Raw genomic sequence first — 27,643 nt, forward strand, 5'->3', positions numbered from 1 at the left:
TTAGGATCAGCTCTTGGTCTGAGTCAGACTCGTTTGACGCGGTGCGACACAGCGCACAGTGGCTCGTCTGGTGTGTTACGTCTGCTTTGAGTTCTTTAGTAGAAAGAGAATGCAAATCAGATTATCCCAGTTAAATACATATTAACATGGTGCAGCACTACACCCATGTTAATATTGTGTTTCATAAATAGTCTGGTTGGTAGTAAGCACTAGGCATGCCTTAAGTTCTTAAGTTCTAATAATATGCACTTGTTTACATTATTGTATTATTCATACATTTTGAGTTCAAAGTGTAATGTGAATTAAAGATTGTTAAATATTAATTTGTCGAAAACTATCAGTGACATTCTGGATTTGCTTTATCCTCAAAGGTAAAAAATCTGTACACATAAAACTGTGCTGTTTGCTATAATTTAAGACAGAATAAGCAATGCATTAGAATTCATACTCATGTACACATGTAAATAGTAAGTACGTCGGTAATAAACCCCATGTGAAATATAAACCAAAGCTATAAGAGGGTTTACCCCTCATGCCCATATTGAGTGTTGGCTTACCCTGCGGGCTAGTATATAAGAGGACCCAGAGGGATGAACAGCTCTCAGGGCAGTTGAGGAAGTAACAGCTAGTGGTAAGTCAGAATCTAGATAAAACTCTCATGCATTAAAACTTTAATGCTCTGTTTGACATTCACTTAATATTCTTGTGTAATTTAGAGATTATTATAATTATGCAAAAAGTATCTTATCACCTACGGCAGCATTGAGTAGCAAAGACTCAATTGATGAGGTTCTTTGATAGATCCATTAATTGTATTTGTTTATTTAGTCTGTAAATGTAAAGCTATATGGCATGGCGTACAAGTAAAGGTCCTTTTATATTGAATGTGATTGGTCGTCACGTCTTTTATCACAGCAATAAATAATAACAAATCATTGAGCTGAATGGGACTATACCGTCTCCTATCCCGGAAAAGGGTTTTAAATGTACGAGCACCAGGATCACATTTTCATTCTACGAATCAGATTACCCGATCAGAGTCGGGTAACTTTTTTTCATTGTCGCCATGGACAATGTACATGTTGTGGGATATGTTATAGGTAGCAGGTTTTTAATTTTTTTCTTATTGGATCCAAAGTGGTAAACTGCATTCATAGACACATAATTATAGCTATCGGTTTTATGTATTGATCATTTATCTCCATAGCAGTCTGCGCTACAAGCAAATGTTTCCTTGCACTACGGCACGTGACTATAGGTTGCTTTCGATAAAATTATTCTTATTTCAATGGGATTATACAGTTATTAAAACATACTCATGAATGTTATAGTGCATTTCCGTTCGAAGAGTTGCCACTAAATCCTACACACTGGACCTTTAAACAAATAAAACCGATTGACCACATGCATTGAATGACCAATGCATGTCATGCAGTGTGATTGTAATTTAAGAAATACGAACCAGCATTTACAATACACTGCACCTTCTGATGATGCTACAAATTTCCTATGTCATATGAAATTGTGCAAATAACATGTCTTTCGATTTAAAGGCTGACACTTGAAGATTTCTCATTGGTAAGAAGAACAAGGTAAGAGTTATTTGACCAAAGCCATACCGATTTGTATAAAAACCATTTGAGCATATGAGATACATCAAAACATTTCATCAACTTTGTCTGACAGTAAGCGGCCACCATGAGTACGGACGCGGAGATGGCCTTATATGGCAAGGCTGCGATTTTCCTCCGTAAACCAGAAAAGGAGAGGCTTGAGTCCCAGAGCGCGCCCTTTGATGCCAAGAGTGCTGCATATGTGGCTGATGCTAAGGAGCTGTACGTCAAGTGTACCATCATTAAGAAGGAGGCTGGCAAGACCACAGTGAAAGTGTTGGCTACGGAAGAGGTATGCTGCTTGTGATTTATTGCTATGCAGAAAATAGTTTGAAACGTTTCAAGGTAAAAAATGAAACGAAACGAAAGATGGGGTGCCTTTTTTTTAGGAGAGAACAGTCAAGGATGATGATGTCACACCCATGAACCCTCCCAAGTACGACAAAATTGAGGACATGGCCATGATGACCCATCTCAATGAAGCCTCTGTGTTGTATAACCTCAAAGAGCGTTATGCCGCATGGATGATCTACGTAAGATATTTTACCAACTAAATGAAGTAAAATAACATCTAATGATATCCCAGATCATATTAATGATCATGTCTGAACGATTTCCTTCAGACCTACTCTGGGCTGTTCTGTGCCACTGTAAACCCGTACAAGTGGCTCCCAGTGTACGATCAGGAGGTTGTCAATGCCTACAGAGGCAAGAAGCGTATGGAGGCACCACCCCATATCTTCTCTGTCTCTGACAATGCCATCCAGAACATGCTCACTGGTATGTACAAGAAAGTCGGGCAAAAATAAATGTTGGTCAACATGTATGGTCAACATTTTTGGATAAATGCAATACTTTGAATGTTTTTTTTTGCAGATCGGCAGAATCAGTCTGTCTTGATCACGTAAGTTTAAACCTGATGGTGTTGAGTTGGATGATTCAACATTACGTTGAATCATCAACATTAAGTAAAATATGACCTCACAAAAATTTCATGAAGAATCAGACAATGGAAAAAAACTCTAAATTACCTCATTTTCATACCCAGTGGAGAATCCGGTGCTGGAAAGACTGTGAACACCAAACGTGTCATCCAGTACTTTGCTACCATCGCAGTGGCTTCTGACAAGAAGAAGGACCAAGCCCCTGGAAAGATTCAGGTATGCTTTAAAAAAATATATATATGCATATATATATATATATATATATATATATTAGGGATGGGCGTGAGGAAGAACTCGGTTGGTGGACAGGCAAACTCGAGTTTGCATAAACACACACAAAGTTTTCAGAAGCAAATGTATACATTTTCTGTGCGCCGCCACTAACGCATGCCGTGGGCACAAAGCAAATGAAATGTATCAAATTCCTGTGTGGCGCGTGCCGTGCCGTGTGCAGGCACGCCAGAATTCAAAAAGTTAAGAGATGGCGGTAAAAGCAAAGCGCAATAAGCGTTATCGATTCCTCACGCCCATCCCTAATATATATACATATATACATTTTAAAAAAAACATGACAGACATGACACACACAAAGGATGTAGGATGACCTGAGAACTGAGGATCAATACTGGAACTTCATCATAGGGGTCACTGGAGGACCAGATTATTGCAGCCAATCCCCTGCTGGAGGCCTACGGTAATGCCAAGACTGTGAGAAATGACAACTCATCTCGTTTCGTAAGTACAAACTTAGTATGTCAAACAAATTAAATGACATACTTGATCTTTGAAAAAAAACTGAAATGAGGCTTTTCTACAGGGTAAATTCATCAGAATCCATTTCGGTGCAACTGGTAAACTGGCCAGTGCTGACATTGAGACGTGTAAGTATCTTGTATCCAAATAACAACAAATTAACTCTCATTATTGGGGGTCTCATAATGGGTTTTGATCTCTTAATGTGAATCAAAACATAATAATAATATTTTAAAACCATGAAGATCTGCTGGAGAAATCCCGAGTGACATTCCAGCTTCCCGATGAGAGAGGCTATCACATCTTCTATCAGATGATGACCAACCACAAACCTGAGATTGTTGGTAAGATTAGTAGTGAGAAATAAATGTTGCAGTAAGATGTATTGTTATATAGGGTTGCCTTTAACTTATCATTCAGGATTCTGAAGTAGAAAAATAACAATTAGGATCATTAAAGTGACCATTTTCTATTTTCTGCAGAAATGTCCCTAATCACCACCAACCCCTACGACTTCCCCATGTGCAGTCAGGGTCATATCACTGTGGCCAGCATTGATGACAAAGAGGAGCTGGATGCTACTGATGTGAGTCAATGTTTATAACTACCTTAGGTAGGTATTTTAATCGGCAGGGACTAACCGGGACCAGAAAATGTCTTGGGACTTTGGGCCGATCAAAAAACTAGGAGGACTTTAACTCAGTGTTACAGCCTGCGGAATCTACTCAGAATGGTTTCAGCCCGATCTCAGTGCGCTCTGCTCTGTCCGCGTACAGCAGAATCAGGAAATCTCTGTACATTACAAACCAAGGTAGAGTTAATAGAGACTCTTTGAATACTCTTTGAATTTAATTTCATATCATATACTTTATTTTCCTACAGGATGCTATTGATATTTTGGGTTTCAATGGTGAGGAGAAGAATGCCATCTACAAGTTCACTGGTGCTGTGCTTCACCACGGTAACATGAAGTTCAAGCAGAAGCAGCGTGAGGAGCAGGCTGAGCCTGACGGCAATGAGGGTGAGTTAAATTTTTTTTAAAACAACCACTGAACATTTCCAAAGTCCAGGTTTGCTGTAATTAAATGTATTCACTATCTGTACGAATTTGTCATCATTCTTTCTTTCATATAAAAAATGCAGAGGCCGACAAAATCTCCTACCTGCTTGGTCTCAACTCTGCTGACATGCTCAAGGCTTTGTGCTACCCCAGAGTGAAGGTCGGAAATGAGTTTGTCACTAAGGGACAGACAGTACCTCAGGTATGGAAATACCAAGGAATACCTTTCAAAAAGTAATTTCAATAGTTGTAATTTGTATGTTTATCTAATCTTCCACCACGCTCTAGGTATACAACTCAGTGAGTGCCCTGGGCAAGTCTATCTATGAGAGGATGTTCTTGTGGATGGTCATCCGTATCAACCAGATGCTGGACACCAAGCAAGCAAGATCATCCTATATTGGTGTGCTGGATATTGCTGGTTTTGAGATCTTTGATGTAAGATTCAATTTCTTATAACAACAATTTCCCTGGCTAAAAGCAGTGTCTACGTGGATGAACAATCTCTAAACTTATGTTCTCTATCAGTACAACAGTATGGAGCAGCTGTGCATCAACTTCACCAATGAGAAACTGCAACAGTTCTTCAACCACACCATGTTCGTCTTGGAGCAAGAGGAGTACAAGAAGGAGGGCATTATCTGGGAGTTCATTGACTTCGGTATGGACTTGGCTGCCTGCATTGAGCTTATTGAGAAGGTAAACATGACTTATATAACTAAATATCACAATTCTAAGTGTGATTCAAAACTATCTTATCGTAATGTTTCCTAATATGTTTTTCTGCATAGCCAATGGGCATCTTCTCCATTCTTGAAGAAGAGTGCATGTTCCCCAAAGCCTCAGACACTTCCTTCAAGAACAAGCTGTATGAACAGCATCTTGGCAAAAACAAAGCATTTGAGAAGCCCAAGCCGGGGAAGGGCAAGGCTGATGCTGACTTCGCCATGGTGCACTATGCTGGTACCGTGGCCTACAGCGTTGCGGGCTGGCTGGACAAGAACAAGGATCCCCTGAATGACTCTGTTATTGGACTGTACCAGAAGTCCTCAAACAAACTGATGCCTGTCCTGTACCCCGCTGTAGTGGAAGGTACATATTCATACCATGTCATCATAGTTAAAAACTGTTGACCCATTATATTGTAATACCCATTTATTTTGAAGCCAAACATTTTTACTAATTAACAATAATCTAAAACAGAGGTCGGGGGTGCAAAGAAGGGAGGCAAGAAGAAGGGTGGCTCCATGCAGACTGTGTCTTCACAATTCAGGGTAAGGTTAAACAAGCAATTACATGTAGAAATACATGTAATTTGATGCCATATTTCATATGTATTCTCTGAATTTGTTCTTTATCAGTTAATTTGTATATATTTCATATTTTATTCTGTGATGTGTCTTTAGGAGAACTTGGGCAAACTGATGACCAACCTGAGGAGCACCCATCCTCACTTTGTGCGTTGTCTCATTCCCAATGAAGTTAAAGTACCAGGTAATATTTCTTCAAATAATCTCTACATTCGAGGTTGATGTTTTAGTAGGATATAGCAAAATGAATGTCATATTTTAAAAGTAAAAAATCGATAACACTTCACAGGAATGATGGAGAACCACCTGGTTATCCACCAGCTGAGATGTAACGGTGTGCTGGAGGGCATCAGAATCTGCAGAAAGGGCTTTCCCAGCAGAATCCTCTATGCTGACTTTAAGCAGAGGTATTACCTAATTGACAGAACAATTCTATTGTCACGATAATACAATTCCTTTGCCTACATATTTAAAACTTGTTTATATACACCTTTCTTTTAAACACTTAACATACTCACTCCTATAGATACAAAGTACTGAATGCCAGTGTCATTCCTGAGGGACAGTTCATTGACAACAAGAAGGCTTCTGAGAAGCTGCTTGGATCCATTGATGTGCCTCACGACGAGTACAAATTTGGACACACCAAGGTCTGTTTATTGTTGTCAAAAATTAAATATTTACCGGATACTTCCCTGATACTGAAAGATAGTCTCTGACAAGATGTCTTTCTTACATTAAGGTGTTCTTCAAAGCTGGTCTTCTGGGTACTCTTGAGGAGTTGCGAGATGAGAAGCTGGCATCTTTGGTCGGAATGATTCAGGCTCTCTCTCGGGGTTACCTCATGAGGAAGGAGTATGTGAAAATGACAGCTACAAGGTATGTTTCAAAAGATTGATACATAAGAAGTTTTGCTATTTTGTCAAATCAAAAATGTTGCATTAAAATGGACTGCCTTTTCGCCACAGGGAAGCTGTTTACACTATTCAGTACAACATCCGCTCATTCATGAATGTCAAAACCTGGCCATGGATGAAGGTGTACTACAAGATCAAGCCTCTTCTGAAGAGTGCTGAAACGGAGAAGGAGCTCTCTGCAATGAAGGAGAACTATGAGAAGATGAAGACAGACCTGGCCACTGCGCTGGCCAAGAAGAAGGAACTTGAGGAGAAGATGGTTTCTCTACTGCAGGAGAAGAATGATCTTGCGCTGCAAGTGGCCTCTGTAAGTAAAAATGTTTATCCGTCTCAACATGTACACACAATGAGATACATGTGATATGATATTTGATATGACTGATATGATGACACATTTTAAACAGGAAGGAGATAATCTGAATGATGCTGAAGAGAGGTGTGAGGGACTCATCAAGAGTAAGATCCAGCTGGAGGCTAAACTCAAGGAGACAACCGAGAGACTAGAGGATGAAGAGGAAATGAATGCTGAGCTGACTGCCAAGAAGAGGAAACTGGAGGATGAATGCTCTGAGCTCAAGAAGGACATTGATGACCTGGAGCTTACCTTGGCCAAAGTGGAGAAGGAGAAACATGCCACTGAGAACAAGGTTTGCAAAGATTCTTTGAAAGGAGATTAAATAAAATACAAATAAGCATGTTCCACGCATTACACATAATTTTGTTTTGTTTAGGTGAAGAACCTTACGGAGGAGATGGCCTCTCAGGATGAGAGCGTTGCTAAGCTATCAAAGGAGAAGAAAGCCCTCCAAGAGGCACATCAGCAGACTCTTGATGACCTACAGGCAGAGGAAGACAAAGTGAACACTCTGACCAAGGCCAAGACCAAGCTTGAACAGCAAGTGGATGATGTGAGGTTCCTTTCTAACCCTCCTTTCTGACATTAGAAAAAACATGGTAATTCTTTTGAAATGCAGTCAAATAAAATATAATTTTTAATTGCAGCTTGAAGGTTCTCTGGAACAAGAGAAAAAACTCCGTATGGACCTTGAGAGAGCCAAGCGAAAGCTTGAGGGTGACCTGAAATTGGCTCAGGAATCAATAATGGATCTGGAAAATGACAAACAGCAGTCTGATGAGAAACTCAAAAAGTAATGTGATTGAACAAAAATCGTGCTTTTGATTAGAAAGATTCACAAGAAGTATGTTAATAAGTTATGTGGTATTGTTTCATCATCAGGAAAGACTTTGAGACCAGTCAGCTTCTAAGCAAGATTGAGGATGAGCAGTCCCTGGGTGCTCAGCTTCAAAAGAAGATCAAGGAGCTTCAGGTAAGACAATATATATGACAATCCCACATGAATGTTTCATAAATATTAGTACATTCTTAAAAAGTATTATGTGTTCCTTACTTATTAGGCCCGTATTGAAGAGCTGGAGGAGGAAATTGAGGCTGAGCGTGCTGCTCGTGCCAAGGTTGAGAAGCAGAGAGCTGATCTCTCCAGAGAACTTGAAGAGATCAGTGAGAGGCTTGAGGAGGCTGGTGGAGCCACTTCTGCTCAGATTGAGATGAACAAGAAGCGTGAGGCTGAATTCCAGAAGCTGCGTCGTGACCTTGAGGAGTCCACCCTGCAGCATGAAGCCACTGCTGCTGCTCTGCGTAAGAAGCAGGCTGACAGTGTAGCAGAGCTGGGAGAGCAGATTGACAACCTCCAGCGTGTCAAGCAGAAGCTTGAGAAGGAGAAGAGCGAGTACAAGATGGAGATTGATGACCTCTCAAGCAACATGGAAGCAGTTGCAAAGGCCAAGGTGAATTATCTTTCAAATTAAAAATACCATATTATAATTAATACTATATAATCTGTATAAGAAACCACTTGTGCTAACAAGTAAAACGTTGTATCACCAGGGAAATCTGGAGAAGATGTGCCGTACCCTGGAGGACCAGCTGAGTGAAATCAAGGCCAAGAGTGATGAGAACAGTCGCCAGATAAATGACATCAGTGCTCAGAGAGCAAGGCTGTTGACAGAGAATGGTAAGTACTCACAATTACTTAAAGAAAAACCTGCATATTAGAATAGCCCTAACGATAACCATAAATAACATTAACACTAACCTCAAACAAATGCAACCCAACCTTATTCAAGTATTTAGGGGAGAAATGTGGTATTGCTATATTTTATAGCTAACAATTGATGTCATCACCTAGGTGAGTTTGGTCGTCTGCTCGAGGAGAAAGAGGGTCTCGTCTCCCAGCTTACCAGAGGCAAGCAGGCCTTTACTCAGCAGATTGAGGAGCTGAAGAGGCTAAATGAGGAGGAAGTCAAGGTAAACCATCATTTTTATTCATTTAATTTCATGATTTCATTATGTCACTGCAGAATCTACATTTCTGTATCTTTAAATGTGTTAATTAATTGAGTGAATCACCTTTTGCAGGCCAAGAATGCTCTTGCTCATGGTGTGCAATCAGCCCGCCATGACTGTGACCTTCTGAGGGAGCAGTTTGAGGAGGAGCAGGAGGCCAAGGCTGAGCTGCAGCGTGGAATGTCCAAGGCCAACGGTGAGGTGGCTCAGTGGAGGAGCAAGTATGAAACTGATGCTATCCAGCGCACTGAGGAGCTTGAGGAGTCCAAGTGAGTCAAACATTTAATACTTTCGCTAAAGAGCACATTATCTTTGATGAATGTCTACAAATGAAAACATGTGATACTTTAACAGGAAAAAGCTTGCCCAGCGCCTTCAAGAGGCTGAGGAACAGATTGAGGCTGTGAACTCAAAGTGTGCCTCTCTGGAGAAGACCAAACAGAGACTCCAGGGTGAGGTGGAGGATCTCATGGTTGATGTGGAGAGGGCCAACGGACTGGCTGCCAATCTTGACAAGAAGCAGAGGAACTTTGATAAGGTGTGCTGTCATTCATTGAGATGGCAGTTTAAATGGTATTATTCTATGATTTTTCTTCCAGTGATTAACATGTACCGCTTTATTAACAATATTGTGCAGGTTTTGGCTGACTGGAAGCAGAAATATGAGGAGGGCCAGGCAGAGCTTGAAGGAACTCAGAAAGAGGCTCGTTCTCTCAGCACTGAGCTTTTCAAGATGAAGAACTCCTATGAAGAAGCACTGGATCAGCTGGAGACCCTGAAGCGCGAAAACAAGAACCTGCAACGTGAGTTAAACTGTTCATTTCGGCAGCAATGTTTCCAAGATTACTCTATATATAACTTTAATGGAATTTATGACAACAAAAATACGTAACCCTCGCAACAGAGGAGATTTCGGACCTGACTGAACAAATTGGTGAGACTGGAAAGAGCATCCATGAGCTGGAGAAATCCAAGAAGCTAGTGGAGACAGAGAAGAGTGAGATCCAGACTGCCCTAGAGGAAGCTGAGGTGATTATAATAGAAATAGAAATAAATTGGGACATACCTTTGTTATTATGAAATTGAATATGTCATGAATATGCCAAACATTGGTTTATAATTTAGGGTACTCTGGAGCATGAAGAGTCCAAGATTCTGCGTGTCCAGCTGGAGCTCAACCAGATTAAGGGTGAGGTTGACAGGAAGCTGGCTGAGAAGGATGAGGAGATGGAGCAGATCAAGAGGAACAGCCTGAGGATCACTGACTCCATGCAGAGCACACTGGATTCTGAGGTCAGGAGCAGGAATGATGCCCTGAGAATCAAGAAGAAGATGGAGGGAGACTTGAATGAGATGGAGATCCAGCTGAGCCATGCCAACCGCCAGGCTGCTGAGGCCCAGAAGCAGCTGAGAAATGTTCAAGGACAACTGAAGGTATTACCCAAACTAGTGTCCAGGACATAATATATGGACATTTGTTTCCTGTTGCGTCATGTTCCATGGTGTTTCCATGTTCATTTTAGGATGCCCAACTGCATCTTGATGATGCTGTCAGAGGAGGTGAAGACCTGAAGGAGCAGGCTGCCATGGTGGACCGTAGGAACGGTCTCATGGTGGCTGAAATTGAGGAGCTGAGGGCAGCTCTGGAACAGACAGAGAGAGGCCGCAAAGTGGCTGAGCAAGAGCTCATTGATGCTAGTGAGCGCGTTGGACTTCTGCACTCTCAGGTGAACAAACAAACAAATATTCTTCCAAGAAATGCCCCCATGTTTCCTAAAATATTTAGCAAGATTGTACGTCTGTCATAAAGATTGCAAACATTTACATTTATTTCAGAATACAAGTCTTCTGAACACAAAGAAGAAGCTTGAGACTGACCTGGTCCAAGTCCAGGGTGAGGTGGACGACACCGTCCAGGAAGCCAGGAATGCTGAAGAGAAGGCCAAGAAGGCCATCACTGATGTAGGCTTGCTATTATTTGTTAATTCATTGAATCGGACCTTGCTTGAACTCTCAATTAATATGTTATATTTTATATTAGGCTGCAATGATGGCTGAGGAGCTAAAGAAAGAGCAGGATACTAGCTCTCACCTTGAGAGGATGAAGAAGAACCTGGAGGTCACAGTGAAAGACCTGCAGCATCGCCTGGATGAGGCTGAGAACCTGGCAATGAAGGGTGGCAAGAAGCAGCTCCAGAAACTGGAGTCCAGAGTAAGATACTGGAACACATGGTTGTATTCACAATTCCAGCATAATGAGAGTATATTTATTGAAAATATTTGATTTCTTAAGGTGCGTGAGCTGGAAACAGAGGTTGAAGGTGAACAGAGACGTGGAGTAGATGCTGTTAAGGGTGTCCGCAAATATGAGAGGAGAGTGAAGGAACTCACCTACCAGGTATGCCAGCTTATATTGAAAATAACATTTAAATCAATGAATATCAGAAAAGATTTCAGTCAAGAGTCTGGAGCATAACCATTTGCATTACTTTAGACTGAAGAGGATAAGAAGAATGGTGCTAGACTCCAGGATCTTGTTGATAAGCTTCAGCTGAAGGTGAAGGCTTACAAGAGGCAGGCTGAGGAAGCGGTAAGTAGAAACAACATAACAAAATCAAGTTATTGCATACATTTTGGTACTTCTTATTTAAACAACATTTGAATGTTCCTACAGGAGGAGCAGGCCAACTCTTACCTGTCCAAGTGCAGGAAGGTACAACATGAGCTGGAGGAGGCTGAGGAACGTGCTGACATCGCTGAGACTCAGGTCAACAAGCTGAGGTCTAAGAGCCGTGATGGTGGCAAGGTAAGTTCATCACTCTATTAGCCCATTGACTCAGAAAGAAATTAAATGCAAACAAAGATGTTGGTTGTTTAATGTCTTCCTTTTGTTTTCTTCCCCAGGGAAAGGAGGCAGCTGAATAAGATGTAATGCATCATTGTACATTCATAAAGGCATGTCATAAAATATGACTTCTTGTTCATAATAAATAATGAGTTGAAATAAAATATTATTAAAAAGATATTTTTTTGGTGGTAGTTTCACTAATTACTTTATTAGTTTGAGTAACAATGGGCCATTCATCATCATTTCACCAACTTTTGAAGTAGTTAGATTGAATCTGATCGGTCAATCTTACTACTATAATAGCAGGCCTGTCGCGCCAGTTACTCAAGTTACTCATGTGCGCATGTGCCAAGCAGCCTGCAGCTCACACACACACACACACACACACACACACACACACACACACACACACACACACACACACACACACACACACACACAGTGAGGGCGAACGCATACATACACCGCAAGCACGCACATACACACTGCATACACACACACAGCACACACACGCACATGCGCACAAACATACATGGAAATGCACACACACACACGCACGCACACACACCGCACGTCAAGACAAAGGCAGCGACACATACACGGAAGAGCACACACACACGCGCACACACCGTACGTCAAGACAGGCAGCGACACACTCGCCGAGCTAAGAAGTTATGTTTTAAAACATAATGGCTCCGCCATCGACACACGCGCAGGTAAGACTCTACGTTTTTAAACATAAGGGCTCCACACACCGCAGCGACACTCACCCTTAAACATAACGGCTCTGCCATCGACACACGCCTAGGTTAGAACACACGCACGCGCACACACCGCAGCGACCCTCGCCTAGGTAAGACGTTATGTTTTTAAACATAACGGCTCCGCCATCGACACACGTGCCTAGGTAAAAACACACACGCACACACCGCAGCGACAAACTCTCCCAGGCAAGACGTTCTGTCTAAAGACTGTAGAAATTGCGATAAAAGAAGAGAAAATTTCTCACCTCGACAAGCAACGGCAGGTCGTTAATTTCAAACATTGCGCCGACCGGCATATCAACACACAAGTCACGTGGTCTTAAAGAGACAGTGTCCCTATAACACAACGAAAACATTTGAATAACTCAGTATGGTGAATTATGTCTATAGAGTCCACCCCAAGACTACACGCTCAAATGTAATATCACCCTCCTCCTTGAGCCTCCCGAAATGTCTTTACACTTTGTTGCTGAAACTTAATATTACCCCCCTCCTTGAGCCTCCCGAAATGTCTTGCGATATTGATATCCCCCTTCCCCCCTGCAGACTTTTTTAGTTGTTTTATTTTTCTTATGTTTTGTGTGTATGGTATGTGTGACTGTAGGCTACTGCTGCCGGTCACTGGAAGAGATGATTAATCTCAATGATGATTATTATTTTCAACTAACCAATAGTAGTTGCCTTGCATTTTAAAATGTCAAGGCACTTTTCAGCCCTGAATAGCAATAAAAGCTATTTAATAATTGATTTGCATGCATAGTATACTACACTTTCCATTAAACAATTTCCCCTGTTACCACAAATTGACTAATTTTATAATGCCATCAAATGCTCACACACTAGCTGCTTTCAGACACACGTGTTAGTCCTGATATTCTCCTGATGGGCCGTATGTGTGAACAACTTTGGTGACATTTGTACCCTGAAAATCTCTTGAATAATACTACCCTTGACGTAGTTTTTTCTCCCTAGGAAATGTAAATTACCTTATATGTGAATGAGGAGTATAAAGTCAGTATTTCTCACACCAATTTAGTGGGCATGTTGATGACACTTCTGCATGTCATTGAGTGGCCCCCTAAATGACAATCAGCCTGTTGCCTTTAGTTCGCTGAATGGTTAAAAAATATTTAAATTATGGCACTGCTTTTAAGAGTCATTTTTGGTGAACGAATGTTATACGTTGTAACATTATAGGCAAAATGTTATTATATTTTGCGCTCAGAAATCTGTTACATTATCGACTGGGGTTTCCACATTATTGCTATGGGTTTAATAACTCTAGTATTAATAAAACTCAAATGAATACAGAATTGTACAAATATTCACAACTCTGGAATGGGTACTATGAAATATATGATAACAGAAAATGATCACTGAAATATTATATGTACATTCATTAGTTGTTTAATGATTCAAAGTTGTGCCGTGCGGAAGGTTTAAATTTAAGAGATGAGATAACAATTCATACTGGGGAACAAACAACCCCCAAAATGTCCCAGAAACTCAATAACGTTACTTTAGACTTCCTGATTCACGCTGGCCCAGAAAATGCACCCATGTTAAATGGGGTGGTAATCCTTTAACTTGAAATCAACAGGTCCTGTATCCATAAAGGACCTGCCTTATATTGTTAACCTTTCATGAGTTTGACACTTAGAATGACGGTACAGTCATTCACCATTAATTAATATTAGTTAATGCAGAAATAAGCATTCACCCAGTGTTAACTAAAAGTAACCTAATGGCTAGTTATCATTTACTAATGGTGTTAATGATGAATAAGGAATTTATGTAGTGTTGTGTCATTAGTGTCATTGTCATTGCAATCAAAAGTAGATTTTGCATACGGTGATGTCATTTAACAGACCAATGTTTTCATTGGCGATCTTCCATCCGAACTAGCCTGAAGCTCCAATGACGGCACCAATTGTCCTACAAATCTTGTATTTTCTCATATGAACAGTGTCTGGGGTCATACAACTCGCTGTATTTCTCTACCTCAACCATCAACCGCACCTCTTCCATGATCGCAAATGGAAAAGAGTAAGAATATGCAAAGTAATCAAGAGGTTCATAGTCTGTGGACGGACACAGGGTTCTAGTTTTATGGGGGGCCTAGAACTACGGTTATTTCATTTTATAGGATATGGGGATGCCTCATTATCCATACGGTGAGACGATGACGCACCTCCGCTATGCCCTGGCCTAGGGTGTAGCCAGACTACAATGCAATTGTACTCAGTAGATAGTAGCAGTAAGTGGTAAGATATTTATTAACAAATTTGAAAGAAGGCCATTTTTCCCCCTGCAATATATATGTAACTACAACTACATATACAATTCATTTTAATGTGAAAAGTAAACAAGGTTCATATAATTTGTAGATAGTAGTAAGTAGATAGTAGTAAGATATTTATAAACAAATTTGAAAGAAGGCCATTTTTCCCCCTGCAATATGTAAATACAACTACAGATACAATTCATTTTAATGTGAATAGTAAACAAGGTTCATATCATTTGTATTTAATTGTATATTATAGTTACGATTGATATTTCCATGACAGTGAGTCAGATGCTGGTGAATTGGCATTATTTCCATGAATCAATCACCTACAGCCGCAAGATTTGGCCAGTTTCACCCATACCCTCTGATTTACCTTCTACTGATGCATGTTATAAGTATGCTTGTAAACATTAGACAAGCCATTAGCAAAAATGATGATGCAACTAGATTGTTAATAAATACTTAGGCCCTGTCCACACTAACCCGGGTAAAATATAAAAATGCACATTCGCAATGAAAACGATCTCCGTCCACACTATCGTTTTCATATCGTTTACAGAATGTTTTGCATCCACGTTCCACATTGAAATGATTTTGATAAACATTTGTTGCCAAGGTTACGCGACTCCTGCCAAGCCTCTCTGTTTAGATAACAGGCGCGCGATCAGCTGTGATAGTTGCAGTTGAACAGCTGGCTAATCATTTTCACTCACAAGCAAAAATATGTCCCAAACCAAAATTACAAAATTGTTTTTTTAGAAACGCCACTCCAAGTAGGCCTACGGTTTGAAATGGCGACTTGCATTTTTTTTCCCATCGCTTAAGCACAACAAGTACAGCGCTCGCCTTCGGCGTTGGAGTAAAGAATATGTATGAGACAGTATGTCGCCTTTGATATGAGGCTAACGATAAGTATTGCACAGAGAAATCATAATTTCACCTGCCATTTTTTGATGAGCGTCTCGCTCACGAGCGCAAGCTTGTGGCAGCATCATGGCAGTGTCATGGCAACCGAACGTCATTGTTTCTGAAAGCCTCCCTCTGCCTGACCAAACTACAACACAAACCCTGCGTTTTCACATTTATCCACCTCAGCGATAGTTTTTGAAAAGCATCGTTTTCTTTATGCGTTTGTAGATTTACCCGGGTTAGTGTGGACAGGGCCTTTAAAGGCTGATAACATCACCCTTACACTCAGATTCCACCACTGGCGTCCTATGCACTTCAGAATTTACCTCAAATTATGTCTGCTATTAATCATTTACGAACACTGGGCCAAAGTACATCTCTGAACTGCTTGCTGATGAACAACCCCCTCAACAGCTTAGGTCATCAGAGCCTGGCCTTCTAGAACAAGGACACAGGATTGTGCAATACAACATTGTCTAAAATGACTGGACAGATTTATAAAGTGAAGGGGGATGATGGCATGGCAACGAAAGCAAGGTGTGGTCTATCTGGTTTTACATGCTTTTAATGTATCCCCCTCATGGTTACAGAGGAAAGTGAAGAACCCAGCCTTGATTTGAGAGGAAGAGGGTCTTTCACATCTTCACAGCTTTGTGGTTATGCTCCTCTTTGGACTTTATCACTGTGATGGACGAGATATAGAGGCAACTACATCAAATAACACAGCCACATGTCAATGGAGCAATCCCAGGGACATTGAAGACCTCCTTCAAGTCCCTCTAGTCCGCTGAATTGTAGTCGGGAGATTTATAGATAATTTAACAAAATGGTAATCTCATTTGCAAAAGGTTAATGTGCATCATCATTTCTGTGCGAGGGTTGGCTATTGCTAGCATATATTAGACTTGCATCAGTATGTGTTTGGAATATCTTAATATTCCACATATATACCGTACTGTATTGTTGTGAATACCGATTATGAAACAGTATATCTATAATCACCTGGATAACAATAATCAAGCAATAAAAAATCTTGGAATTAAATTGTAACACATTGACAAGAGGAAACCTGAAGAAAATATTTTCAAATGTAAGGGTTCACCATTAGAAATAGATCTGGTTCCCACATGGAGATGCATAGCCTGACATGGTGTCATAAAACTGACTTGAGTCCTCGGCATCCCATGAGGATTGCCAGCTATGAATGTTACGATGTAAGCCTGCGTTATTTACAGACTTTCACTTGCTTTTATGGACATTCTCAATTTATGTATCTTTAGATGAGGTCTTACATATTATACAGGTACGTTACAACCGGCTAAGTCTATACTTATGTAGACTTTATGAAGCCCTCATTTGGCAAAACATTTGTTGCATACTTATATATTCATTACTACCGTCAATGTCTGACATATATACATACATATATATATATATATAGATATATATATATATATATATATATATATATATATATATATATATATATATATATATATATATATATATATATATATATATATATATATATATATATATCTACACACATATACTTTATATATATATATATATATATATATATACTTCATCACTGGGCCACCTCTATATGTTGAAATTTGCATTTATACACTTTAATATTCTTTGAAGTACTGGTACTAAGTCACTTCATAATTTACACTTTACACTATGCACTTTATAATTAATATTTTTTATGCCGTCTGTTCTGTTGGCCCTATTTGTTCTGTTCGTCTTTACTTTGCATTTACATTTTAGTTCTTTGTATTTTTGTTGTCTTTCATCTTTTCCTGTCTTTTCCACTGCTGCTGGGCTGTTAACCTACTCTCTCCCTGTCTGAGCCTGTCTATTTTGTCAGGGAAGTGCGCTCTGCTTTCTTTCATTTTGAGAAATTAAGGAAATATATTGACTATCAATTTAGGCTCAACCGTGCAATATTTATACCAGGGTTCTCCTCCAAAAATGTAGGCTAAAGTGGCTCTGTGCCCGCATACTCCTTTCCAACGCCACCGTGCTACACTTCCTGATAGCGCTTTCGCGATGCTGACATTAAGTTTACGTCATCAATTTTTTCCATTTAAAATCTGAGACAAGAATCTTTCAGCTCTTGGTCCGAGTACAGACGGGTTGGAATTTATGACGTGGTTCTACCGTTGTGAGCGCTTAATGGAAACAAGTGCCACGGATGTTCCCGTTAAGACGGACCCCATTGAATAGCCTGGCCTTCTTCAAATGATCATTAAACTAAAAAGGTATTTTGAACATTGTGCAAAGATAATCGTTTATTTACTTATTTATTTTTATTTGTTCTACATATACATTTTCACAATAGTATAGAGTCTATCATAGTGATTTGAGAAGGCTATTTAAGTGCCACAGGAAAGGCAGGCCTTCTTTGGAGGCTGATGATAGTGGTGGGCCTCCTTGTCAACACATGTTTCGACAGTAAAAGCAGTTACTCCATAGGTTAGAAAGCCACACAGAACTCTTTGTGACATGCAGAATATTGTTCCTTACACTCTGCCACTAGGTCAATCATTTCCTAAGTTTGACACATAGCTTCCAGTTACATAATTTTATGAAACTTTCATAACTAAACATAACCAGAGTTAGTTAATTGCCATACAGATCTCCCTTCAGGGCTTCTACAAATGAATGCACTTTTTGGAAGTCTATTGACAAGACTGTAACACAAAGTGATGAACGTTCGAAAATGATATCTCAACACTACACCCATATTAATATCGTGTTTCATATAATGTCTGGTGTGTAGTAGTAAGCACTAAGCATTGCCTTAAGGCTGCCAGTTATTGTTCTAATAATGTAAATCTGATTACTGTTTTCTGTTTATGTATTCTTCATAAATTTTGACTTTATTTTATGTGATATTCCAGTATTGAAAAGAGCGTTAAATAGGCAGCTCAAAGTGTAATGTGAATTAAAAGATATTAAATATTAATTTGTGGAAAATAATTATTTTTGCTTTATCCTGAAAGGTAACAAATCTGTACACATAAAACTGTGCAGTGTGCTATAATTTAAGACGGAATAAGCAATGCATTAGAATTTGTACTCATGTACGCATGATAAGTAAGTAGGTAATAAACCCCATATGAAATGTTAACCAAAGCTATAAGAGGGTTTACCCATAATGCCCATATTGAGGGTGGGCTTACCCTGCGGACTAGTATATAAGAGGACCCAGAGGGATGAACAGCTCTCAGGGCAGTTGAGGAAGTAACAACTAGTGGTAAGTCAGAATGTAGATCCAACTCTCATGCATTAAAACTTTAATGCTCTGTTTGACATTCACTTAATATTCTTGTGTAATTTAGAGATTATAGTTATGCAAAAATGATGTTATCCCCTATGACAGCACTGAGTAGCCAAGAGTCAATTTATGAGGTTCTTTGATAGATTAATTAATTGTATTTGCTTAATTAGTATGTAAGTGTAAAACTATAGGCCCATGTACAAGTAAAGGTAATTTTATATTGAATGTAATTGTTCATTACGTCTTTTTCCACATCAAAAAAACAATAACAAATAATGGAGCTGAATAAACTATATTGTCTCCTTTGAGGAAAAGGGCTTTACTTGTACGAGCACCAGGATCACATTTCCATGGCTTTTTAGCCAATGAATCAGCCTAACCAATCACACTCTGGTATCTTTGTCATGGTCACCATGGACACTGCACATGTTGAAGGATATGGCAGAGGTAGCAGGTTTATACACCTTTTATTGCATCCATATTGGTAAACTGCATTCATAGACCTATAAATATAGCTATCTGTTTTATGTATTGATCATTTATCTTGATAGCAGTCGGCACTACAAGCAAATGTTTCCTTGCAATGCGGCACATGAATATGGTTGCTTTTGATGACATGATGCTTATTTTAATGGATTATACAGTATTGAAACATACTCATGAATGTTATAGTCCATTTCTGCCAAGTACGTTCCACTAGTTGCCACTTAATCCTACACACTGGACCTTTAAACAAATATAATCTATTGACCACATGCATTGAATGACCAATGCATGTCATGCAGTGTGATTGTATTTTAAGAAATAGGAACCAGCATTTTACAATACACTGCACCTCGCCATGGTGCTTCAACTTTTTTGTGTCATGTGAAATTGTGCAATTAACATGTCTTTCTCAATTTAAGAGCTGACACTTTAAGATTTCTCATTGGGAAGAAGAAAAAGGTAAGAGTTATTTCACCCAAGCCACACTGATCTGTATAAGAACAATTTGAGCATGTGAGATACATCAAAACATATCATCATCTTTGTCTGACAGTAAGCTGCCACCATGAGATGGCCTATTATGGCAAGGCTGCAATTTACCTCCGTAAGCCAGAAAAGGAGAGGCTTGAGTCCCAGAGCGCGCCCTTTGATGCCAAGAGTGCTGCATATGTGGCTGATGCTAAGGAGCTGTACGTCAAGTGTACCATCCTTAAGAAGGATGGTGGCAAAGTCACTGTTAAAGTCTTGGCTACAGAGGAGGTAGGCTGCTATTTATTCATTGCCATGCAGAATTCTTTTTGCAATTTCCAAATGTCACTTTTTTTTGTGCCATTTTTAGGAGAGGACCGTAAAAGAGGATGATGTCACACCCATGAATCCTCCCAAGTACGACAAAATTGAGGACATGGCCATGATGACCCATCTCAATGAAGCCTCTTTGTTGTATAACCTCAAAGAGCATTATGCAGCATGGATGATCTACGTAAGATATTTTACCAACTAAATGAAGTAAGATAATACTTAACAATATCACAGATCATATTAATGATCATCTCTGAATGATCTCCTACAGACCTACTCCGGGCTGTTCTGTGCCACTGTAAACCCCTACAAGTGGCTCCCAGTGTACGATCAGGAGGTTGTCAATGCCTACAGAGGCAAGAAGAGTATGGAGGCACCACCCCACATCTTCTCTGTCTCTGACAATGCCATCCAGAACATGCTTACTGGTATGTATAAGGAAATCTGGCAAAAATAAATGTAATGATGTATGGTCGAAATGTCTGAGAAAATGTAATGTAACTTTAATTGATTTATTTTGCAGATCGACAGAATCAGTCTGTCTTGATCACGTTAGTTTAAACCTGTTGATGTTTAGTTGGATGAATTAAATTTACAAGTACAAAATTACCTCACAAAAATCTCACGAGGAATCAGACAATGTAAAAAATTCGATATTACCTCCATTTCCCACCCAGTGGAGAATCCGGTGCTGGAAAGACTGTGAACACCAAGCGTGTCATCCAGTACTTTGCTACCATCGCAGTGAGTAGTGACAAGAAGAAGGACCAAGCCCCTGGAAAAAACATAAAATCAGTACACTATATATAGAAAAAACACAAAGGATGTAGGATGCCCTGAGAACTGAGTATCAATCCTGGAACTTTCCTCAGAGGGGTCACTGGAGGACCAGATTATTGCTGCCAATCCCCTGCTGGAGGCCTACGGTAATGCCAAAACTGTGAGAAATGACAATTCATCTCGTTTCGTAAGTACAAATTTAGTATGTCAAACAAATGCAATGACATACTCGATCTTTGACAATAACTGAAAAGAGGCTTTTCTAAACAGGGTAAATTCATCAGAATCCATTTCGGTGCAACTGGTAAACTGGCCAGTGCTGACATTGAGACGTGTAAGTATCTTGTACCCAAATAACACCGAATTAACTCTCATCATGGGGGGAATAGGTTTTGATCTAGTAATGTGAATCAAAACTTTATGCTATTATTTTAAAACCTTGAAGATCTGCTCGAGAAGTCCCGAGTGACATTCCAGCTTCCCGATGAGAGAGGCTATCACATCTTCTACCAGATGATGACCAACCACAAACCTGAGATTGTTGGTGAGATGGTTTAGTAGTGAGAAATAAATGTTGCAGTAAGATGTATTGTTATATAGGGTTGCCTTTAACTTATCATTCAGGATTCTGAAGTAGAAAAATAACAATTAGAATCATTAAAGTGACCATTTTCTATTTTCTGCAGAAATGGCCCTAATCACCACCAACCCCTACGACTTCCCCATGTGCAGTCAGGGTCATATCACTGTGGCCAGCATTGATGACAAAGAGGAGCTGGATGCTACTGATGTGAGTCAATGTTTACAACTACCTTAGGTAGGTATTTTAATCGGCAGGGACTAACCGGGACCAGAAAATGTCTTGGGACTTTGGGCCGATCAAAAAACTAGGAGGACTTTAACTCAGTGTTACAGCCTGCCGAATCTACTCAGAATGGTTTCAGCCCGATCTCAGTGCGCTCTGCTCTGTCCGCGTACAGCAGAATCAGGAAATCTCTGTACATTACAAACCAAGGTAGAGTTAATAGAGACTCTTTGAATACTCTTTGAATTTAATTTCATATTATATACTTTATTTTCCTACAGGATGCTATTGATATTTTGGGTTTCAATGGTGAGGAGAAGAATGCCATCTACAAGTTCACTGGTGCTGTGCTTCACCACGGTAACATGAAGTTCAAGCAGAAGCAGCGTGAGGAGCAGGCTGAGCCTGACGGCAATGAGGGTGAGTTAAAAATGTTTTAAAACAACCACTGAACATTTCCAAAGTCCAGGTTTGCTGTAATTAAATGTATTCACTATCTGTACGAATTTGTCATCATTCTTTCTTTCATATAAAAAATGCAGAGGCCGACAAAATCTCCTACCTGCTTGGTCTCAACTCTGCTGACATGCTCAAGGGTTTGTGCTACCCCAGAGTGAAGGTCGGAAATGAGTTTGTCACTAAGGGACAGACAGTACCTCAGGTATGGAAATACCAAGGAATACCTTTCAAAAAGTAATTGCAATAGTTGTAATTTGTATGTATATCTAATCTTCCACCACGCTCTAGGTATACAACTCAGTGAGTGCCCTGGGCAAGTCTATCTATGAGAGGATGTTCTTGTGGATGGTCATCCGTATCAACCAGATGCTGGACACCAAGCAAGCAAGATCATCCTATATTGGTGTGCTGGATATTGCTGGTTTTGAGATCTTTGATGTAAGATTCAATTTCTTATAACAACAATTTCCCTGGCTAAAAGCCGTGTCTACGTGGATGAACATTCTCTAAACTAATGTTCTCTATCAGTACAACAGTATGGAGCAGCTGTGCATCAACTTCACCAATGAGAAACTGCAACAGATCTTCAACCACCACATGTTCATTTTAGGATGCCCAACTGCATCTTGATGATGCTGTCAGAGGAGGTGAAGACCTGAAGGAGCAGGCTGCCATGGTGGACCATAGGAACGGTCTCATGGTGGCTGAAATTGAGGAGCTAAGGGCAGCTCTGGAGCAGACAGAGAGAGGCCGCAAAGTGGCTGAGCAAGAGCTCATTGATGCCAGTGAGCGCGTTGGACTTCTGCACTCTCAGGTAAACAAATAATCTTTATATATTTATATTATATATATATATAATATATATTTATATTTATATATTTTTTTAGAACACAAGTCTTCTGAACACAAAGAAGAAGCTTGAAACTGACCTGGTCCAAGTCCAGGGTGAGGTGGACGACACCGTCCAGGAAGCCAGGAATGCTGAAGAGAAGGCCAAGAAGGCAATCACTGATGTAGGTTTGATATTATTTGTTAATTCATTGATTTGGAAATTGCTCTCGATTAATATTTTATATTTTATATTAGGCTGCAATGATGGCTGAGGAGCTGAAGAAAGAGCAGGATGCTAGCTCTCACCTGGAGAAGATGAAGAAGAACCTGGAGGTCACAGTGAAAGACCCGCAGCACCGCCTGGATGAGGCTGAGAACCTGGCCATGAAGGGTGGCAAGAAGCAGCTCCAGAAACTGGAGTCCAGAGTAAGATACTGGAACACATGGATGTATTTACATTTCCAGCATAATAAGAGTATATTTATTGAACATTTTGATTTCTTAAGGTGCGTAAGTTGGAAACAGAGGTTGAGGGTGAACAGAGACGTGGAGTAGATGCTGTTAAGGGTGTCCGGAAATATGAGAGGAGAGTGAAGGAACTCACCTACCAGGTATGCCAGCTTATATTGAAAATAACATTTAAATCAATGAATATCAGAAAAGATTACAGTCAAGAGTTTGGGGCGTAACCATTTTCATTACTTTAGACTGAAGAGGATAAGAAGAATGGTGCCAGACTCCAGGATCTTGTTGATAAGCTGCAGCTGAAGGTTAAGGCTTACAAGAGGCAGGCTGAGGAAGCGGTAAGTAGAAACGATGTAACAAAATCAGGTTGTTGCATCAATTTTGTACTTCTTATTTAAACTAGAAGTACTCCTCCTGTTCCTACAGGAGGAGCAGGCCAACTCTTACCTGTCCAAGTGCAGGAAGGTTCAACATGAGCTGGAGGAGGCTGAGGAACGTGCTGACATCGCTGAGACTCAGGTCAATAAGCTGAGGTCTAAGAGCCGTGATGGTGGCAAGGTAAGATCATCACTGTATAATGGTCAGTTCAAAAGCTGGGAGATTTACCACTTTGCAACTTGTCCAGGTGTACAAGGCATTTCAAACACACTATAAGCCCATTGACTCAGAAAGAAATTAAATGCAAACAAAAATGTTGGTTGGTTTAATCATTATCTTTTTTTTTACCTTCCCCAGGGAAAGGAGGCAGCTGAATAAGATGTAATGCTTCATTGTACATTTATAAATGCATGTCATAAAATATGACTTCTTGTTTATAGTATTTTATGAGCTGTAATAAAATATTATTACAAAGCATCTTTTTTGTGGGTCGTTTCACTCATTACTTCATTATTTTGACTTACAATTGGCCATTCACCATCATTTCACCAACTTTTTAATTTTAAACTGTCGATAATAATGAATATGAAAACAAAATTGTACAGATAAGCACAATTTTGGAATGGGTACCATGAAATATATTATAACAGAAAATGATCACTGAAATATTATATGTATATTCATCAGTTGTTTAATGAGTCAAAGTTGTGCCATGCAAAAGGTTTACTGTACATTTAAGGGATGAGGTAACAATTCATACTGGCGAACAAACAACCCGAAAACAATTCCTGAAACTCAATAACCTTACTTTTGTCTTTCTGATTCACACTGGCACAAAAAAAATCCACCCATGTTAAATGGGGCGGGGATCCTTTAATGTGAGAACAACAAGTCCTGTATCCATAAAGTATCTGCCCTATTATGTTATCCATTAATCAGTTTGACACTTGACGGTACATTCATTCACCATTAATTGATATTAGTTCACTCTGAAGTAAGCATTCACCCAGGGCTAATTAAAAGTTAACTAATTGCTAGTAATCATTCGCTAATGGTGTTCATGATGAATAAGGAATTAATGTAGTGTTTTTCATTGTTGTGAACAATCAAAAGTAGATTTTGCGTACAGTACATGTCATGTACAATGGCGATCTTCCAAACAAACTGCGACTCGGATTGAGGCACCAATTGTCCTACAAATGTTGTACAACTCGCTGTATTTCTCTACCTCAACTATCGACCGCACCTCGTCAATGATCGCAAATTGAAAAGAGCAAGAAGATGCAAAGTAATCAAGAGGTTCATAGTCTGTGGACACAGGAATGCAACTACTAGATGACAGTAGTAAGTAGTAAAATATTTAATAACAAATTTGAAAGGAGGCCATTTTTCCCCCTGCTATATGTAACTACAAATACTAATCTATAAATTATTAAATTAATTGAGACATATTCATACATTACTTTTTCGAAGACACACTATTCAAAGAAGGATGCGTTGACACGTGTAAAAATAGAAATATATAATATATCATTTGTATTTTATCATTTTCCTGCGCTGGGGTTTCTGGGGCTCAGTATAGCAGTTCTCAGGGTGAGAGCGTTTTCTGAATTATGTTATACAATGATAATATAATATTCGAGGCAAATTATACATTTCTTTATTTAGTAGCCATGTAATAAGCAGGCACTAAATAAACCTCTTCAGAGTGATTCAATACCCCTCCGCTTCATATTAGTATCGTGCTTCACCCTGCCAGGGTTTATTTCATAATAACGAACGGCTTGCTGTACATTATACCTTGCTAAGTAAATTGGCAAGGGAAGATGGTGACTAAAAACGAACATGTGAGGGTGTCAGATTGCCCCTATAGTCCATGTTCACGGCAACCAAAATGTTGCAGAAATTAAGACGCATCCATCAATTCGGTTCCAAATAGACTTTGATGCCGGACAAATGTCTCTATTGGAGCTTCATTACGTCACTATTTCACCCGAACAAACAGATGGCTAGTCAGATTCTGGTGAAATGGCATTATTTCCAAGAATCACTTCAAACACCTACAGCCGTACACTCTGAGTTACTTTCTACTGATGCATTTAATACATTTCGTTTTTAGAAAATAAGAAAAGCCATAGGAAAAAAGATGATTTAACTAGACCCGTAGCAAATAATTTAAAGGCTGATCACATTACTCTTGTACTCAGATTCCAACACTGACTTCCGATGCACTTCAGAATTTACCTAAATTTCTGTGTGCTATAAATCATTTACGAAAATACATCTCTGAACTGCTCACTGATGAGGATCCCCCTAGACAGCTAAGGTCATCAGAGCCTGGCCTTTCAACTGTTCCCATAGTAAGGACAAAACTTGGCAAAGCATATTTTACCTATCATGCTGCACACAGCCATTTTGAGGCCTGGGGCTATTTACCAGGAGGAGGCCCCTATATCGCTCCGACACGCATGACACGCATGACAAGCACTAGGGATGGGCCGATGGTAGATTCTATCGACTGACGACGATAGATGGATTCCATTGTCGATCGTCTCAAGTTGCCGATGAAATGGCAATTATATTTAATTTCAGTGTTTCCCCCAGAAATGTATGTTTAAGGCAGCCGCATTAACAACACTAGGGCCCCGCCTTGACTACCAATGTATTATTATTTATTATTATTATTATTATTAATATTTTTAGTATTATGCATGAAAAAAGTACAAAACCCGTAGGGAAAGAAAACATACTTCCATCAGGTACAAGAAATATAGATGTATAATGCATTGGTAATACTGTTTTAAAAGTAGTCGTGCCATAAAGCTTTTGGAATGGAATTGAAGGTGGGAGCGAGGGATAGTTCCCCCTCACTGAAGTCCGTAGGGCCACACCACAACCCCCCCCCCCCAATGTAATGAATGTGAGAATAACCTTTCCAAAATGTTAAACTGGCTCCACAAGAGTAAAAGGAAACGAAGGGATTCAGAAGACGACACGTCCGATCTTCTAAACACAAATGACTCGTCAACATTACCTTTAACAACGCTAACGAGAACGAGCGTTAGCACCGCTCCTAGCTGTCCACAGCCTGACATGCTATCAGCCAAACGACCAGACCGACCAGTGGCTCCCGATAACGTTGACGTTAATAATAATCTGGTGAGTCTTGCAGATGAATGGCCTGACTGTTGGTCAAGTGACCAAAGGATGTATTCTTTATCACAAAACGACTGGCTCATTGCCAAAGAAAAGAAGCTAGGCTGCAAAGTGTGCAGCAAAGTAAAATCGCTTGCTGCTCACACAGAGCAGGGACTGAGGCTGTCACCTGAGTGGAGCGGCTGTTCAATCTCTGCCTTTGGTACTGACAAGGCTAAGCAACAGCATTCACTGCATAAGAAAATCAAGGAACACAGAGATTCCAGATCCCATTTAGAGATAGAAAAGATGGAAACGTGGAGATAGAAAAGAACACAGAACGTAATGACATTCACCAGAAAATCCAAGACATGCATAAGGCTAAACACGTTACTAGTTGCCGAGGTTTCTGAACAGCCTACAAAATCGGTAAGCATGGGCGTC

The 27,643-nt window shown here is 39.8% G+C and overlaps 2 protein-coding genes across 3 annotated transcripts; both read left to right on the forward strand.

Moving 5' to 3' along the window:
- The first annotated feature begins 559 nt into the window (after window positions 1–559).
- On the forward strand, window positions 560–24,509 carry LOC115542544 (myosin heavy chain, fast skeletal muscle-like). 2 transcript variants are annotated; one of them, XM_030354834.1, is made up of 41 exons: window positions 560–631; window positions 1,554–1,592; window positions 1,687–1,905; window positions 2,003–2,146; window positions 2,237–2,393; window positions 2,490–2,517; window positions 2,662–2,773; window positions 3,200–3,292; window positions 3,375–3,438; window positions 3,556–3,654; window positions 3,793–3,896; window positions 4,193–4,331; window positions 4,454–4,572; window positions 4,659–4,808; window positions 4,899–5,069; window positions 5,162–5,462; window positions 5,574–5,644; window positions 5,777–5,864; window positions 5,970–6,087; window positions 6,207–6,330; window positions 6,423–6,559; window positions 6,649–6,904; window positions 7,002–7,244; window positions 7,329–7,505; window positions 7,600–7,745; window positions 7,835–7,925; window positions 8,014–8,403; window positions 8,504–8,630; window positions 8,805–8,923; window positions 9,035–9,231; window positions 9,317–9,500; window positions 9,600–9,765; window positions 9,867–9,991; window positions 10,088–10,396; window positions 10,486–10,689; window positions 10,799–10,924; window positions 11,004–11,174; window positions 11,256–11,360; window positions 23,929–24,024; window positions 24,113–24,244; window positions 24,422–24,509. In XM_030354834.1, the coding sequence occupies exons 3-41, from the start codon at window positions 1,699–1,701 to the stop codon at window positions 24,440–24,442; spliced, it is 5,811 nt and encodes a 1,936-aa protein (XP_030210694.1). In that variant the 5' UTR covers window positions 560–631; window positions 1,554–1,592; window positions 1,687–1,698; the 3' UTR covers window positions 24,443–24,509. The 2 variants fall into 2 exon arrangements, with proteins under 2 accessions (XP_030210694.1, XP_030210693.1); XM_030354833.1 differs by lacking the exons at window positions 23,929–24,024; window positions 24,113–24,244; window positions 24,422–24,509 and adding exons at window positions 11,457–11,552; window positions 11,637–11,768; window positions 11,867–11,993.
- On the forward strand, window positions 20,099–23,377 carry LOC115542561 (myosin heavy chain, fast skeletal muscle-like). The gene is made up of 14 exons (XM_030354851.1): window positions 20,099–20,304; window positions 20,384–20,527; window positions 20,618–20,774; window positions 20,870–20,897; window positions 21,024–21,141; window positions 21,221–21,313; window positions 21,397–21,460; window positions 21,572–21,670; window positions 21,813–21,916; window positions 22,213–22,351; window positions 22,474–22,592; window positions 22,679–22,828; window positions 22,919–23,204; window positions 23,278–23,377. Exons 1-13 carry the CDS (start codon window positions 20,116–20,118, stop codon window positions 23,018–23,020), a joined length of 1,506 nt encoding a protein of 501 aa, XP_030210711.1. The 5' UTR covers window positions 20,099–20,115; the 3' UTR covers window positions 23,021–23,204; window positions 23,278–23,377.
- Window positions 24,510–27,643: the final 3,134 nt, after the last annotated feature.

This window comes from Gadus morhua, chromosome 4, assembly GCF_902167405.1.
Source record: "Gadus morhua chromosome 4, gadMor3.0, whole genome shotgun sequence".
In the NCBI taxonomy this organism is placed as follows: Eukaryota; Metazoa; Chordata; class Actinopteri; order Gadiformes; family Gadidae; genus Gadus; species Gadus morhua.